The following is an 18,091-nucleotide window of genomic DNA, read 5'->3' as shown; positions in this document are numbered from 1 at the left end:
TTGAGAGGATAGAGACCCACCACCATGCTCGAACCAACTTGCATCACAAGGTCTTATATTACGCTCAACAGTGCGTGCTTATTAGTGTGGCAGTTATCTGAGCCGTCTACACGCATGGGTGATAGTTCAGGCCTTCTTCAGATCGAACATCTCCCGCCCTGGATTCAATCAAGCCCTTCATCCTTCTAAGTCGATAAATAGATACTAGACTTGTCTCGGAGGATAAAAATATTGACTTGGTACATTGGCTGGCCACCGCAACTACTGTCAAGCGGAATGATACGCGAGGGACTTTTGTACTTTAGAAAGTGAAATAAATACCATAAGGAACGTAAAAATCACCTGAGGCTAGCGGTGTGAGCTAGTATTACCAATCGCCAATTTTTTTGTCACAGTTACAAACTTGTGGTGTAGAGAATGCAGAGGTAAGCAGCTGTAGAGTGCTCCACTGGTATCTACGAAAAAATCGAAAACGAGCAGACTTGAAGTTACACTTTTTTGCTTCCTTGGATTTACGCATTCACCACACCATCCCTCGCTTGCTAAAAACACATGTCCGTATCTATTAAGCTGACATGTCCCTAACATAAGCCTAAAACGTTGGATAAACACTTATTCTAAAGTAGATCTAAGAGCTCATCACTTCGACAACAGGAGTCCCTGTTTGAGATAGTACTGTTTGACCAGGCAGGAAATAAGATTACTTAGGCTACGATTCTCAACCTTACTTGGTCGTAACCATACCCGAATTGTTGCCGGGCATCATGCAAGCTCGCATCGTGCACATTATAGAAGTTTATCACATTCTATCTCATTCGAAATTTGTTCGTTCTTTTTTTCGTTTCGTACCTCATTCGTTCTCTCCACTAGACAGAGGAAGTAAGTTAGAACGCGTAGAAATAAATACCTTTTTTCGAGTGCATCTTCCCAGTTTTCTCACTCACGCTTCGCCTGATGTTTTCCAAATGTTGAAGTTGAATGAGATTCATTGTACATATTTGTGTGAACGAGGAGCTAGAGCAGTCTGAATTATTTTGCCAGGGCTTTTCAACTTGCCTCAGTATGACTACTCAGGGTTGGTAGATCACCATTCTTTTGAAGTTTTTTTTTTTCTAAAATTTTATAGCTTATTAGAGATTTTCCTTTTGGTGGTCAATAATGAAAGCAGATATGTTAACTTTGCTCATAGAAGGATTTTTTTATCATCCGTTTTTCCTCTTTTTTTGCGGAACGTAGAAATAAATAAATTTACGTTGCTAATACGGTGTTCGAATAATAAAGTCTATTTACAGAGTGGAGCCTGATTGAGCTTGAGTGAAATCCCAACGATAGAAACGGTAGTAGAAGAAAATTGGAAAATCCATCGGAAAATTTTCCATTAAAGATGCAATTCAATTCATTTTCATTCATTATCCTTAGCGCAAGTGGATATTTGAAGAAAATTGGATTTCAAAGAACGCAAACACCTTAGATGAATAGAAATTCTGGAAAAGAATTAAAAAAGTATTCGTTCGAAAGCGTAGTTCCAAAGAAAGAATGTAGAATAAGATGTAGAATGTTAACCTCGCTATCTCCACCAGCGAAGATTTTTCTATACATAAAACTTTTTGTGAAGAGTTGAAGAAGTTTGTGACGCACGAAATTTTCAAGAGTTTAGCATCGTTCGTAAATTTCCTAACCTTTAGGAAATTTACGAACGATGCTAAGCCTCAGATCGTCCACGTTGGCAAATTTGAAGGGGCGTCGAGTTAATCTGTTCGCAGTTATCAATGCGCTTTTCGTCCTCACATGATTTCCGCAGATCCGCCGCCGAACTTGCCGCAGGACATTTTACCCCTGGTTAGCTGAACAAAGTTCATGATCCAGCATAGATAGTGATGATGGCGGAGAGATATCAAAGGACCGGTAGTTGCAAGTGCATTTTCAACCTTTCAACCCAAAGAATGACTGGTAGACGTCAGTGGATAAAAAAATTGGTACAACCCCTTGGCCACACACTTTTTTTTCTCAAAGTGAAGGATCTCTTCATAAAGCGGAAATGGAACGAGTTGCTTGCTCAAAGAGTTCTAGAAGAAGAATTCCACGACTTCATCTCAGCTGCTGAGCGCTGCCACAGAATTCACAGTCATATCGACATAAATTATAAACTTCTTCATGATTTATGTCTTAATGACATGATATTTATCCGTTATTATATGGTTCTGCTTGTATTCTGTAATCTTTTCCTCTTGCTGATATGTGATTTTGTTGTGCGCTTGTTGAAAAAGCTTCTCCGTTCTTACCATCCACAATTTCATTTTCATGGATATACAATGATAGTAGAAATAGCGGTGGTTTTCACTGCGAACAATTTTTGCTTTTCAACACTTGGATGATTAGAGTGTTCGTTCCAACTACTTGTGTGGATCCCATCCATCCTTTTTTCCACCTGATTATTTTTCTATTTTGCTATCCGATTTGGGGTTACGATTGATCACATCTCAAACCACCGTGTTTCCATTCTAAACTCCCCTTCCTCCTCCTCGCAGTCGTTCCTTAAATAGTTTAAAACTTTTGTTATTTACAGCACATACTTCACCATCAATACAATGCAATGATAATTTATATTATTGCGGGACTAATAGCTTCATCTGTGAAGATTAGCAGAGTAACGTTCAGTGCATACTGGAGTTTCTCTACTAGTACTCTAATTTATTTGTCCCTCGCGACCTTTACTTCTTGTTTTGGGCGCACTATTACAGTTTCTCTTTATATAAAATGTCCTTTAAAAGCATCACTCTACGAATCTGAGGTGGTACGGATTTAAGGTGAAGTATTTGTATACGGGATAGGAGACTATGGAGAGGAGGGTGATTCCGTCCATTTCTTCCTAATTGCCATAAAAAACGGCCCGGAAGATACGGCTTCAGGTGTTTTGGCGCACTATTTTCTACAGGGAGTTCGACTGGAGCGCGCCAGCCTTGTGGGGCGCCGCATCTTCCGGGCCGTTTTTTACGGCAATTATTGAGAAATGGACGAAATCAACCCCCCCCCCCTCTCCATAGTCTCCCATCCCGTATACGAATATTTCACCTGAAATCTGCATCACCTCAGATTCGTGGGGTGATGCCTTTAAGGCGATACACAGATGTGAGACCTTTTAAGCCGGAGTTTAATCCACTCTTTTTTTCTTGTAGTTAACCGAAGTCAGTCCTATGTGGAAAGAAAAATGATGCCACTAAAATCCTATTATAAGTCTGCGGATATTAAGAAGAATTCTTATGAAACTCCTGCTTTACAACGAGCAGTATATGGACAAATTGAATCAGGAAAACTCCTATGCTTCAATTAGGGCGAATGTGGGGGCTTGTTAAAACAATATCTATTGTCCTCTTCACAAACCAATCCCTACCCTATTGTCGGAAAATAAAATAGATCAAAAAGGAAATTATGTTTTCTCCAACGTCACTTACAAATTTGATGAAGACATAATCTGATGAGGGGGAAATCATATGCTTTAGGCTCTCTAGGATTCTTAGTAAAGTTGAAATGCTCAAGAATTCGTTCCAGTGCACTCTGAGAAAAAACGAGGCATCTTCAATCGAATTGCGACCTCTCCGTTATTGAGAGTACAACATACCGACAAATTGGAGCACTTGCTTGTGGGTGAAAAACAAAATTAGAGCACCTTTTTGAATTTGAGGGGCGTGACTTACACGCCTCTACGAGATTCTTTGCTTTTCGTCGCCTAATCCCCCCGCATGAAGCTTTTTCTTCAAGATTCTGAAAAGTCTTCTTCTCGGACGAAGGTCGGTACGCCACCATCAGCAATCCTGACATTCATAATTTTACAGCATGAATTGCCAACATCATGCAATCTTCATTTTGTCACTGCCGATTCAAAGTTATTTCCATTTTTGAAAAATCAAGCTGTAAAAATTTTGTCTTTATCTGTTTTTTTTTGGCATTCTTTTCTTTACCTAAATAGGTAAGTAAGTAACATTTGTCCAAAGGAAACAGAGTGTAAGCGCATTGCTGCAAATCATAATTTTTATGGTAATCTGAGAATAAAACTCTGCTGAAATTACAAACGTCCGAGAAATACACAACTTTTGCTTTATGATTGTGGAACTGTAAATTGTAAACGGTTTGCACTTTCCATATACTTCGTAGTCGGACGTCAAATATTTTACAATCAGAAGATTTCCAAAATATCCTTGGAAGAAGTATGTGTATTAAGAACCTGGCATTGATTAAGTTTGCTATGTAGTAAGTGGAATGATGACGCTGGTAAGATATCTACGTAGGATTTGTGCTGCAAAAAGCGTCTTGATTTTCAAATCTGAAAAAAGTGTCATATGTCCACAGGAGTGATGGAACGAAAGCAAAAGAATTTGTTTTCTCTACTCATGCCTGTGTGAAAAGTGTATAGCCTCACTGAGCAAAGGCTTCCTGGAATTACTTGTGTAGCTTAGCATTTTAGCTACATTTCTTGAAAATTGCACCCGGAGCCCTACCTGCCAAGGGAATTTCTTCAGTTAGTAAGAGCCATCTTTGAGTTACCTGTTTCTCGAGAAAGTGTTACTCAGTATTCATATTCTTTCGGAAAGCTGCACTTCGGCCATCAACTACGACTTGCTTATTCGGCTCGTGCACGATTTGCCTGGATGACGAAAATGACGAAGAGCATTTCAGTGTCAGACAGTGAGTGATGGATAGGTATTAGAAGGATTTTCTGGGGGGATTTGTTTGTATTAGGAGGGTGATATCCGCTGCATTGCTAAACGGTAAGGTCCTAGACAGTCTGTAGCTCGTACTCAATTCTCATTCAGAAACCAATCAATATGCCTAATATTAAAAGAATTACCCTTGCACTTGTATTCCTAGTTTTAAAAACATCTCTACACAGCGGCACCAGCATCTCTTAACATTGACGATGGTCTTTTAGCTGAACAAGATCCATTGTGAACAGCTGCGGTTAATGTTATGTTCAAAATAATAAAAAAAGAATAATTTAAATGAAATACGCCGCTTTTTCTACCTCTATCGTAGAAAATTTGCGCCCGGTCGTTTTTTCTACATAATCTTTCGGAACTCCTGACCGTTGCCAGTGGTTATGGCAAAATGATGAGTCAGCTCCTTTACTTACATGTGTATATTCTAGCTGGGCGTTAAGAGGGATGATTATTATACCACCATCTTCAGAGGGCACTAGAAAATATTCAGACTCACAGACAATCGCTTTTTGAACTTTGCTATCGCTTTAGTAAACAATTAATTCTACGTATACTTCTCTTAACTGAGGAGTTTTCTTTGACACGTACACTTCGGCATGTAGCTCTCAAGAAGCGAAAGCAAAAGATGCCCCTCTTGCTTCCGGATCAACTATGTTGATTTATTTCCTGTCTAGTGAAATCCAATGTGTTTGGTCGAGCCTTGCATAAATCGTTCCCATCCTATGTCAACAGATTTACAGATTACAGTGGCTTTGCTTTCATACTTTTCTGGCTCTCTTCATTCTCGTCAGTTCCGCTCTGTTGTTGTCAGCAACGAGCAGAGAAATGTTTCGCTACTTAGCAGGTACAAAATTGATGTTAAGGATCTCGTAGTTTTTAAATTCCAAACCCTCCGATACTTTCTGTTATGAAGTCCTGCTCTCTGTTACTCAAACATATGTATCTTCTGTGTTATATTGAAGATACTTTCTTTCAGTGTTTCACAATGTCAGCTTTATTCGTTTGCTCCTTGACAAAGTAGCTCCAAAATTCTTTCTCGGAGACTTCGGAGTCGAAAACTTAGCTTTCACTGCATTTTCCATTGAAACAACTTTAAATGCGATAACGAAGTCCAGACAATTCTTTATTTTGGAATATCTCATATTTATTAATCAGTACGTTCGGGAAACTTGGCATCGGATGCATTAAGCTCACTCTAACTTTTCCGTACGTACTTAAAAATTACGATCTTGTAACAAACAGGATTCATCTACGTTCTGTTTATTATCTCTGGGATATCTTTCTGATGTTGTTTTTAACTCAGTTTGATTCAGCTTCGTTGGAGTTTCTCTCACAGACGCCAGTGAGTCAAAGGCAGTAAATGTATCCCTTCGAATCCTCTCCAAATCTTAAAGAGAAACACCTCACAGTGGCTCGTTGGTGAAACAGCGCTTATTACGTGGTATTACAAATCAGCATCGTTGCTATGGGACAAGTTTCCTTGAGTTCTTATACACAATATTGTTGAGTATTGGCGTCCCAGCTACGGTGGATACATTCATTCCATGTGGTTTTTGCGGTTAATGTCTCCTAAACATATTGACGTCGTGGCTTAATCACATATCCGCGGCGCGGAACCGTGCGTTTTTTAGCACGCCAGCAGCGTCGTATAATGTCTCAAAATCACATTAGGCAACAGACCAAACATTTGATAACTTCTCAATGTCCAACTTCTTAAAACGTCGGCATTGGGAACTGTATCTATGTTTTCTTTTTATGCCAAATACGTTTTGTTGAAACTTTGTTATTGCCCTGACGCACCAACAATACAACATCATCTTGCTACATGTGCTCACAAGTGAGTTACCCGCTTTATCGCAGCAGTTAAGGAATCGGGCACAAAGAGGATGCACAAGGGAATTTCACCTAAAGGTGGTGTCCTCACTGTTTCGTTTCTAGTTGGAAAGTCGGTGTTTGGCTCCATCTTGTGTAACCGTTTGAATATTTTCGTATCCACGTTTCTAAGCAGAAGGCTGCTTCCACCTGTCCTGTTCCCTCGCACATTTTATAGGGAACCTGAACCAATTCGTGAAGCCAACGTAAACTTTGAACGTCTATCAGCGGGAGTATTAACAGCCATCAATCAACATCGAAACCTTAGAAACTTAACTAAGCATCAGTGGCAAGGATTTCGAGAAGTCCGAGAACTAGCATCTAATGGAACACTACGTAACTCTGTGAGCGAAAAGGGTGGAGTACAAGATGATCCTGATCAAAGAATGCCTCCAGTGAAACATTTTTAAATGGGAAATACTACTCCTAAATCACAGGACTTGCTATGGGCCAAAGGCTTGCTCCAGGTCTCGCCTTTTGCTTTACGAGCAGGATAGAAGATCAATAATACGACGTCTTCCAAAAATGTGCTGACGATATGCCGATGATTGCTTTATTGCGAAATTAACGAAATCCGAATTGGATGAGTGCTTTAGAATTTTGAATGGGTAATAAATGGGAAGTACATAAACTTTACACAAGAACAACCAAACGATGGTTGGGTGCTTTCTTTATATGCTCAAATAAAACTGCACAATGATGTTGTAAGCGTGAAATGGTATCGCAAGGAAAGCCTACGGATTATGCTGATAAAGGCAACTTCGGCTCATCTCGTCTGCATGAGAAAGGCATTTGTCTACAATAAGGCCAAGAAAGCAACTGCAGTGTGCATATGAGATAAAGAACTTGAACAATCACTTAGACTGGCCGTAAATAGCTATTTTAAAGGGTTACAAGAGATCGAAACCCAACACCCACTCTCGAACTTAAAATGAAACAATGAGGACTCTTCGTGGGAGTGGAATTTTCCAGTGCATCCTCTTTGTCTCCGATTCCTCAACTGCTTCAATAAACCGCGCCTTTTTGGGAGCACACCTGCAATATGATTTTGTCTTAGTGAGCATCTTGAACGACAGTATCAAACGACCCTATTTTTGCAAAAGACTACGATAGCCAATGTGCGTCGGAGTGCTGCATTGTTTGTCCGTACGGTAAGTCTGAAGATTGCCCGAAGATCGTAGTAATCTACGAGATAGAATGCTTGACATTCAGTACCATTTATTTTAGAGAAACTGGAAGGATCCTGCGTTTCAAAGATCATTTGGCTGCCAAAATTCGTAGAAACACGATGACACCACTAGGGCGCCGCAAAAACGAGAAACATGATGGAAACGAGTTTGAAATAAAGTGTACGATTAGCACACGAGAAAGAAATATCTGCTAATAAGGGATTGGAAGCATTCTGGATTTTTGTCAGGAATCCATCCAGGAATTACAAAAATGAGTGCTTATTAATTACCAATGACTTTATGTTGTTCGTAATACTCTGTGAGCTAGAAGATTGCCCCAGTTTTTTCTAACACTTTTCAAACACCAGTGCTTAAATATACCAACACGGTGCGTAGATCACATTCTCCCCGGGTGACAGTTTGCAACAACGCGTTGGTTCACCGGCCTCGCTAGTCGAACTGGTTAATTTGTTTTCCTTATGGAGGTCTTGCTTAATGTACTTAGAACGATATCGAGGCTTAGCAAGAAGAGAGAAAGATTGATGGGATATGCGTAGTATCAAAAACCTCGAACCATTCTCAGACTTTTGATAAAGATGAAGTTGTCGAATCAAAGGGCCAATAATAAAGTTTCACCAAAACCCCGTAGCATGAAAAACACAAATATTTCTCAATGTATTTTTATGACGGTGTCGCCAAACTTCAATGCACATTGTCTCAGGCATCAAAGAGAAAATGACCGATGTCATCGTCGTGCATGGTTGTCGAAAACGTTGTTGTTGTGCTAAATAAGCATGTTGTAGTTAATTGTGATATTTGTTCTAAAAATCCTCATCAGACCATTTACCACGACGGTTTTTAATATCCCTCTTTCATAAGTTAATCCGACAAGTCAATCTGCTTTTACTTCCAATTGGTATGCGCAGAATACGACCTTCATTCCTACCGTTTTCTTCTTCCGGGAAACGCAGCGGAAAGACACGTTCTCTGTCACTCCAAAACAATTCTTTGTCGGAAAATTCTATTTCTCTTGATCGTATGAATTCATTGTGAATTTTCCCACGATTGAGGTCCTAGAGGAACTTTCTACCTTCATGTTTTTTTTTTCATTTTTGAATTATTCATTTACAAACGTCTCTTTGGTTATGGTTTTCTCTTTGTTTGTACAGGTCTCCTAGAAGTCAAATCAAGGTACATGCAATCCATGCATGTATTTGGACGCTTGTTCCCGAATAACCGTGTGAGCTTGAAGTGCTCAAGAAGCCCTTTACTGATTTTCGCACATTATTGCACATCCGAAACTCCTTTCTGTGCTCATTCAAAAACACTTATAGATACCTAAACTATTTCTTGGTAATGAGTCTCTTTCAAATTTTTTCTTACAATCGAGAAGGGTGTTTGGAGGTTTTCGAAGGCATCTGAACGACGTCGCCGCTCCCAAATCCTGAATTTCGCTATAGTTTTTTGCACCAATCCGTTAGTATGAAAAGCAGGTCCTCATTATTTAAATTGCGCCCATCCTCCATTGTGGAAGCAGCCTTCATCCGTAGCGCTTGTGTCGAGGAGTTTCGTCTTTCGCCTACATCACACTAACAGTGAATTTTCTCCAGATATCCTTTTACATCATTTACGAAACTTCTGTGATCGAAACCGCAGCTTCATAATGTGTAGTAAAATAGCAAGTAGCAAAATAGAATATTTTCTGAGAACCTTACTTTGTGATTGTTATTCCCTAACATATTTCTATTCACTTTCGCCTTCTTTTGATTGTTTACAGCCACTGGCTTTGAAATCACTGTAAAACGCTCTCTTTATCATAATCAGAATGCTTCATCAGTTTTCTAAACAGTGCCCCTTGTTCGACTGTCCTTTAGTGTTGAAATGTTGAATACGTAGCTTTGATTGATTTCCTTAAACTTGTAAATAAGATAATAAGGTTTGATGTTCTTTATTAACCAGCAGCTTCGGTTTCGGCACTATCGCCTTCGTCAGAGCTTAACAAAGTCAAAGCCATCAGTGACTTATTCTCTCAAGCGTCTTATCACCTTACAATAAAGCATTCCAAATAATTGGCAAACTCAAAGAACAACGCATTGGCTACTAATTACTTCATTTGCTAAGATTTGACAACGTAACACACCACCACATACGACCTGCATGAATCACAGGGGTTTTTATGGAGACCTGACAGCCCGCCCCATAGACCAAAACGCGCACAGAGAAAGATTTGGGACTATTTCGTTTGTGCTCGCCATGCACTCCTCTTTTCTGTTCATTTCTGAACATTTGACAGTTATCCAGAACGCCTCTAGTCCTCTGCGTGCTATTATCTTGGACTCAAAAGGATAGTACCGTAACCTCTATCTCTAATTAGAAGTTTTCATGACATATTCTACGGTGAGCTCCTGGTGTTTGGAGTTTAGATTTTGCATGGCCGTCTGAATGCTCCTTGACACAAATACGCAGATGCTTCCCGCTTCCCCTATGTAATCGTCACCACACTCTGAATGTGATACGATACACCACACCTGATACAAAGCCATCACCTTCTCCTCATTATGGGCAAAGCACGCAGCTGGAAGTTCGTAATCGCGCGTGGTCACACGTGCGATTACGAACCAGCTCATATGTAAGGTTCTGGTGGTATCTTCACAACCCTCAGATCGTTGTGTAAACCTGCTTTGCGTATACAGCTTCGTGCCGCTCTGCTCATATCATCAGAAGTGTAAGGTAGACAAATCGGAATCGTTTCTCTGCCATCCACGAGGTTGGACCATTGGAAACAGCCCGAACAGCGAAATAGCTGGAACTCATTGGAAATGTGCTAGGCTTACAAACCATGCTTTTTCTAACTGCTCAAGGAAATCCTTGCAGCCGTTCTGCACTTGTACCTATTAGTTAACGTTAGTTGTTTTTTTAGTAAAGAAGACCAGTACCGATCTTCGATACAGGTGAAGCAAATCAATCATATTTTCTGAACATTCAGTTTTTACCTAGGCAGAGAAAGAAACAATTCATTTAGAGAAGCTTCAGTTCTTCGCACAAATTGCGTGTGGCTCGTTAATGGATGTCAATAAAAAGAAAAGCTAGCTTTAGCCAGACAGTAATCCCCTGTTTGTGAATTTTCAGGGAAATCCTCGTGCCTCGATTTAATGTGCATTTTATAGTCGAAAGCATTCGTGCACATTCGGTGGTTCTCTCTATCATGATTTACTTTCAGATGACAGAAGCATGCGCGCTGCTTCAGTCAAACGGATCTGTCCCTTCACCCGCAATTACTATTAACGTTGGAGGTCGAAGGGCGAGATTATCGGTCGATATGGTAGTTTTCGTTCTTCGCAATTTCATTAAATGCATTGCTTAAAAGCAGCGTATCACGAAACTGACGATGTTGGGGTCTCTGTGGGACAATTTAGAGTTCTGATTGGACCAGTGCGCTTTCTCCTAATTTTCCTTTGAAAACTGCGTGGAAACGATTTCGGTTCGTACGAGGTATGTTAGAACGCGCTCCTTTGTACACGTTCCTGTTCCCTCGTAGTTTTTCCAAGTAAAACTAGTGAATTGTAGGAGCCAAGACGGTTCCCACGCCATTTTTCAGAACGATTAAAGGAAATTGATGGTGGCCACGCTCGCACTCGTAATCGACAGCCTGAATTATATTGTCCCACAGAAACACTATCGTCAATTTTGTGACTTCGCTGCCTTTAAATATTGATGACGAACATGTTCAACCGGATAAACACAATACACTTTCGATTTGGTCAGAACAGTGAAAAGACAGTGGGTGTGTTAAGCGAGAAGGGTTAGTGCTGCTGCAGGCGTGTCATACTTTCTCGGATGTTCGGTGCGGTGCGAGTGTGATCTAATCAACATATTAAAGATTCTTGCAAACGAAGCACATCTGATTTTTGCCATTTCACACTAATCGTTAGCGATTATAACTCAAGTTTCATACTTAAATCACTATTATATTATTCGAAAAAAATAAAACGGTCTAACTCGTAACTCCTCAAAAGGTTCTTGAAATGTTATCTTAGGAACCTCTCTATTCTCTCTTCTAGGCATCTATTCTAGAAATTAGAGACTGGGGAGCACAGCTTTTCAATGCTCACAAGATTAACATTTGCCCTTCGGCGATGATAAATTCCTATCCGGCTTCGCACAAATTTCCTTAAAATTCAGCTTCACAAATCAGCTTCCTTAAGTTAAGCAATGACTCATTTACTTCTCCTTATTCTCTACCCCCGTAGCACAATTATTTCGACTTGGTTCGCGATTCTTCGAAACAGCAATCAGGAGAAAAATCAACTCAAGTTTTCAAAAATTTCCAGCATTTTCTGTTACGCTTTCTTAAGCTAGGAGGGGATAATAGTAGCAAAAGTAGTCTTTTCCAGACCAGCAACTGCGAAGTATCGTCATAATGTTTGAACAAACAAAAGAATATTTATTTATCTCAAATCACACTTATCTTCCAGGTATCCCGGCGGCTCGAGAGCTGTCGCTTGTCAGTGTTCTGTCGTAAAACACACGTAGAAAAACTTACTGATTGCGATGCGTACTTTGAGCATACCGGAGAGTACTACTTCGAGCGGAGTCCCGTCATATTTGAGTACATCGTCGATTTTTTCGTAACTGGTTCGTTATTTTTCGCAAGTTTGTTCAACCGTTTTCTAACCCGACTGTTTCACTGTTGTGCAGATTCTTTCGGTTTCTTTGGGAGACGTTAGGAGAGAAAAAAGAGTACTATTCCACATCTCAAGGAATATTAATAAAATGGATAAACGTGCAACGAATATTTGTGCGATGTGTGAGAAAAAGAAGCTGTCGACTCGCCTTACTATAAATCTCTTGAACTTTCGCCACAGGAAAACTTACTGCGATAAATACGTTCCACTTTCATAAGACATAGGCAATGGATACTTTGATTATTAGCAAACTATTACGGGCTAGTGCAAGGGTGAGATGATGTCTTGATCAGGCTAAGCCCGCAATAAATAGCTGATGTCCAAAAATTAATTAATAATAATAAAAATTGTAAAAATTAACTTTAAGAGGTTTTCATTGAATAGAGTGCAAAATATTACTGTGCAATTTTTCTTCATTTGATTTAGTAGTCCTACTTAGGCTTGGTATGTTCCCGAATTGTTCCGAAATGTTCCGAAAATCAAAAAAAAAAAAAAATAGCGACGATATCTCCCCCGAAAACGACACATTATCGGAGGATTCGCGTTTTTGCGTCGTCCTCGCCCAACCTGTTTCATTGCCTTTTGAGGAGTAAACTGAGGACGAAGGGCATGATAACCGTCTTTTAGGAGATACCTTTGTTTGGTAAATTGCTTCCGAATTTGGTACGATTTCGAAGTTGTGATAACTGCCTGCCTAGGGGTCACATTTCGGAAATTTCGTAGGACAATGTAAATTATGTCTCACTTCAATTTCCAACTCTACAGGTGGTTCAGGAATAAAGCTCTGGAAATGAAAAATCAAGATAACGTGAGTTTTCAGCAGCAAATCGATCGATAGTTTCCGTGTTTGAAATCGTCATCAGTTTCTTAATTAGTTTTTGAAGCATATTTTAAAATATTTAATATGGTGTACTTTTCTCTTAGTTTTCCTACCCACAAAAGAAATTATGGGAAGGCGATGCAGAAAAATGCGAATTTTCCAAAATCGCTTCCTTCTGAAAGAAGATACCGATTGTGCATGTCATATGTTTAGGGCGTGTTTACCTGTGTATCACATATTTCTTTTTTGAACACTCTACTACCTCCTGGCAAATTCCTTAATATTAGCGTAACACGAATTGACGTAGTACGGAAATCCGAAGGAAAACGTAGAGCTCGGCTTGTGGATTACGGAAACGAGCGTGGGGCTGCTCAATTCCCCTTGTCGTCATAAATAGTGGCGTGGTTAATTCCTTTAATTCCCCTCAGCAGCCTACACATTCGTTTTATTCGAATAGACTGGTGAGGAGTTAGTTGATCTTCGACTGTTTGTTCGTGCGCGCCGCGCGTGCACAGAAGTGCTGCATCCTACTCACCTCGTAGGAAAAAAACGCCGTCTTCTACTGAGTTTTTGACGACGATTAAGAGAAGTTGAGCGGAGACACGCCGGATTCCGTAATCTACAATCCGATCTCTACGGGTTCCCCGGTGTTTCAGTACCTCGACGATGCGCTGCCTTAAGGAAGAAAAGTGGTGTGTCTTGCAGTGAAAACTACTGCAAAGGAAGTGCCTCCTTCAATTTACGCATCTGACGCCGACTATAAATATTACAACATTCTCATTATCTTATCTTACAAACAAGTGGATTGAGCAAATAACTTCAGGATAACAACATGCGCCGTACGCATGTTACTCTTGATATAACCCACGTTCGTAGGTTTTAGATATTATTGCGAGGATCCCTCATCACTCATCAAAAATCACCACATACGTCAAATTTAATTATTACGAGAGAAACTGTGCCAATCGATTTGCGAAAGATTCTAAATTCCGCGCATTTCTGGAGCGACATGGTACTAAAGCGGCGATTTTCGCACCTGCTCTTCAAAAGAAAGGCTTTCCTGTCACTTGTTTTGTGTTTTTCTTCTCCTTAAGTCCTATAAAGATGCACATTCCAGTGCTCACAGGGACAAATTGGCCGCGATATTGATAACAGTAACTCGGTGACAGCTTTACGATACGGTAGAGCGCATCAAATAATTGACCTCGCAGATGGGATTTTATTGAAACATTTTCTATGTAGGCGAAGGCTCCTCCACGAAAATAGTTGTAAATGCTAATCGTATTGTGAGAATACTGGTGATCGTTGAGAATCAGTGCTTATGACTCTTGAAATTTCAGGAAAATTGCATCGACCGATGGATATTTGCCCAATAAGACTTCGATATGAATTGGATTACTGGAGAATTCCAGTGCACTATCTCTCGCCATGTTGTATGCTGGAAGAAAACAATAATCATAGTAAGAAGAGAGCGGAACAGGTTTGCATCAAGTGAAAAAATACTTCGCAAGACATACCGTTAGTTTAAGTGAAGGATAAAAAGATATTTGCATTTTTTTCTAATTAACACAGGTGGGTATCCAAATGTAGGATTTCGAGAAGCTGCTGGACTAACGCTTTGGGTAGCTATCTATAAACTGAAGAGGAAGAAAATAGAACGGACTGATATGAAACGCTTTTTTGAAAATCACTTTGATTACTCGTCGACATACTTTGAAAGGGTCTTTGCCTTGAATGGAAATTTTAGGAAGGAAACAGTAAGATGAAGCATATAAATGATATGGTAAATATTAAAAGGCATTCACTTACACAATTTGTTTACTCCAATATTGACCTTCTATGTAACATAACGCGAACTTATCGAGAGCTTTAAGATTGTGGTTTATAGGGTATGTAATGTGGGTACCGACCATGCACACTAATTTTGACTGCTTTGGGATAACATAACAACATAACAGAACATAACATAATCATTACATAAAATTGGGTTACATATTGGTTTCCTAACCTGTAACCTCCTTTATTTCAAGGCAGCTCAAGAACCATCTTGTCCTGCATCTTCCTTCGACAAAGTATGGATGGGGCCGATGCGACTCAGTCTTTATCGACTGCTGGAGAATCCAAGCTCTTCCTCTGGAGCGAAAGCACTTTCTATAATATCTGCTTTCTTCGTACTGCTTTCTTTGTTAGGTAGACCGTCCTGCCATTCGCCTTTACTTGCAACTGAAAAGAAGAAGCATTTCAGGGTTAATACTTAGTTCTATGCCGGAACTGCAGGATCAACACAAGGAGCCGCACCAAGCTCTTCAATGGCTCGAGATGTGGTCAGTTTTCTCATGTAGATCAGGAAAGCGTGAGAAAGATGGCATAATGAAAAGAATCTGATACCGCTTTCAGCTGTATGGCTTACTTTACCGTGGAATACTTAGCACGATTCTTTGTTAACCCAAGTAAGGTATGTATCTCTCACCTCTGTTAGTATTTAGTAGTAAGGTTGTGGAAAAACACACACAACCTTTTCAGGACCCAGAAAAACTAGTAACATTCAAATTTAGGAAGCTTCAAGACATAGATAACGCAACGAACTTAAAAAATAGGAACCCCGACTTGTCTTCTTGAAAGAACTTGTGCCTCAGTGTAGGTCGGAGTAGTGAGTATAGTTCACAATTTTGGAGGTGCCAAAAAAGACTAGGAAATACAAGATTCTCCTACTTATCTCAGCTTAGATTTCCAACAAATTCTCCGAACAATCTCCACGAATTCGTTTATTTCTAAGAGGGCACATGTGAAATTCTTCTCTCCAAAAAACAAAAGCTAAGGTATTGTAAAACTGCTTTTCGCAGAACCCACATAATCGTTTGTATTTTGTCCTTTAAATGTGTATTTCACAGTCGAAGTTTGTGCGTTCTCCGTTGAATGTCATAGACGTGTTGACGATTTTGCCCTTCATTATTGAAGCGTTCAATGAACTTCAGTGGATGAAAAATTTCAGAGGTACTGTATCTTCCATCTTTTCACTTTTAAAACTGGTATCAGCGGTTAAAAATGTTCCCAAAATTATCTGAAAGGAACATGTTACAAAAGAGAGAGTACCAAAAGAATTTAGGAGCTATGTTGGTGGTCCGAGTAATGCGGTTAGCTCGTGTAGCTAGGATCTTCAAACTGGCCAGATACAGCACAGGACTGCGAGCGTTCGGGGAGACGATGAAGAAAAGTGCAGCCGAGTTGAGCATGCTAGGCATGTTTTTAGTTACAGGTGTGTTGAGCATTTTTTTAAGCGGAACGGATCGGTTCTGCTTGTCCATCGAAGGATCCAGCAGCTGTTCCTCCCTATTTTCCCTGCCATTGTTCGGAACGGTATAAGTAAACATACCAAAAATGGTGAATAAAATAACTTCTTGATATCGTCATGAACGGGTCACTTCGACTAGAACGTGTGACCAGTCATATATCAGAAGATCACCATACTTCATGCCATATGCTTATTATTCGCTGCTCTTGTAAATTATATTATCTAGGGATAATGCTATTCTCCACAGCGATCTACTTCTTCGAGAGAGATGAACCGAATTCGAAGTTTTACTCCATACCTGCTGCCTGCTGGTGGTGTACGTTTCTCTAACATTCCGCTTTTCTATCACACGAATAGCTCAATCCTACTATTTTCGTGGACATTTTGTGATTTTGATGGAAGGAAATCTATTCAGGCGTGATAACAATGACGACCGTTGGCTACGGTGACCTCGTTCCCGTTACGGCAGGTGCGTTATAAAGTTACTTTTAAAAAATACATTTCATACGTCTGTTCATAATTAATTGCGAACATTTCATATTCATTCTCAGTTTATTGAGAAATCCACGGTGTTGTCACCATCATTCTGTACAACATTAATCCATTTATTGTACAAGTCGCTGATGTTGATAAGTTCATTGACAGAAGCCGCGAAAAAAAAAGATTGTTTCTGAAACCAGAGGATTCAAACGATTCCTTGCACAGGTGGAGCTTCCGTGTTCGTAGTAGTCCAACAGCCATGTGTTGCGGGCCTGGCCAGCTTAACAGAAAGGACCGCGGTCTGATGACTGATCTATTTTGGTAAAGCTTTGGAAATGCTGGATGGATTCGGATTAACGGTCTGCATGCCCCTTTCCAGAAAGCTACGCTCTGCGAGTCCTAGACGAAGATTTTTTTTATGTTTTTGTGACTACGAATTCAATGTATCTTTCTACCGTTGCGAAGCCTTGCAGTTAGAATCGCAAAGTTCGGTCTTTGTCTGCGCGAATGCATAGTTTGGTTCTCTTGAGCGCCCTTCACGAAATCGTGCTCAAGTGTTGTTAGTGCTAGAAATTAGATCGATGTTGCTGATCCACGCATTTTGGACATCAATAAATCCCTACATATCCCAAATTTCTCCTGCTCCTACCTTCGCTTCCCTTGCCGCCTCCCAGAGGAACTAAAAAATCTAAGTGAGTAAGAAATCAATAAATGCAATAATATCAATAATTGGCCAATTCAATAAATACACAGTAGAGTGAGAGGGCCAGCTCCACCCTAACGTCGCTTTTAAAATTAAATGCGTGCTAATGAAAGGAAGAGAATGTGGAATGTAAGCTGAAAGGTAGGGAGTGGTAGAATGTATACCAACAGCTATTGCTACGCGGGTCTTTCCGTCTGAGAACCTTCTGTGCCACTCGGGGCAGATCACATTTCAAACTTGGGTAATTAAACCTTTATATATCACCTTGATCACCTTGATCACCTTGACCCCCGTTGATCTTCAAACTGGTCGAGGGGGCGCCAGTAATTCTCCCATTTGTCCCGAGCGCGTGCCA

At 40.1% G+C, this 18,091-nt stretch overlaps 1 protein-coding gene across 2 annotated transcripts; it reads left to right on the top strand.

Moving 5' to 3' along the window:
- Window positions 1-10,976: 10,976 nt before the first annotated feature.
- Window positions 10,977-17,358, top strand: RB195_014466 (uncharacterized protein; the record flags this gene model as incomplete). Of its 2 annotated transcripts, XM_064204750.1 has the most annotated exons (11): window positions 10,977-11,078; window positions 12,232-12,391; window positions 14,602-14,741; window positions 15,292-15,451; window positions 15,507-15,585; window positions 15,659-15,716; window positions 16,153-16,255; window positions 16,368-16,517; window positions 16,780-16,869; window positions 16,969-17,022; window positions 17,114-17,358. In XM_064204750.1, 11 exons carry the CDS (start codon window positions 10,977-10,979, stop codon window positions 17,356-17,358), a joined length of 1,341 nt encoding a protein of 446 aa, XP_064060631.1. The 2 variants fall into 2 exon arrangements, with proteins under 2 accessions (XP_064060631.1, XP_064060632.1); XM_064204751.1 differs by lacking the exon at window positions 17,114-17,358 and having other exon boundaries at window positions 16,969-17,033.
- Window positions 17,359-18,091: the final 733 nt, after the last annotated feature.

Source organism: Necator americanus, chromosome V (genome assembly GCF_031761385.1).
Source record: "Necator americanus strain Aroian chromosome V, whole genome shotgun sequence".
NCBI classification, from domain to species: Eukaryota; Metazoa; Nematoda; class Chromadorea; order Rhabditida; family Ancylostomatidae; genus Necator; species Necator americanus.
The sequence above is the reverse complement of the archived record's forward strand: the minus strand, read 5'-3'. Positions and strand labels throughout refer to the sequence as shown.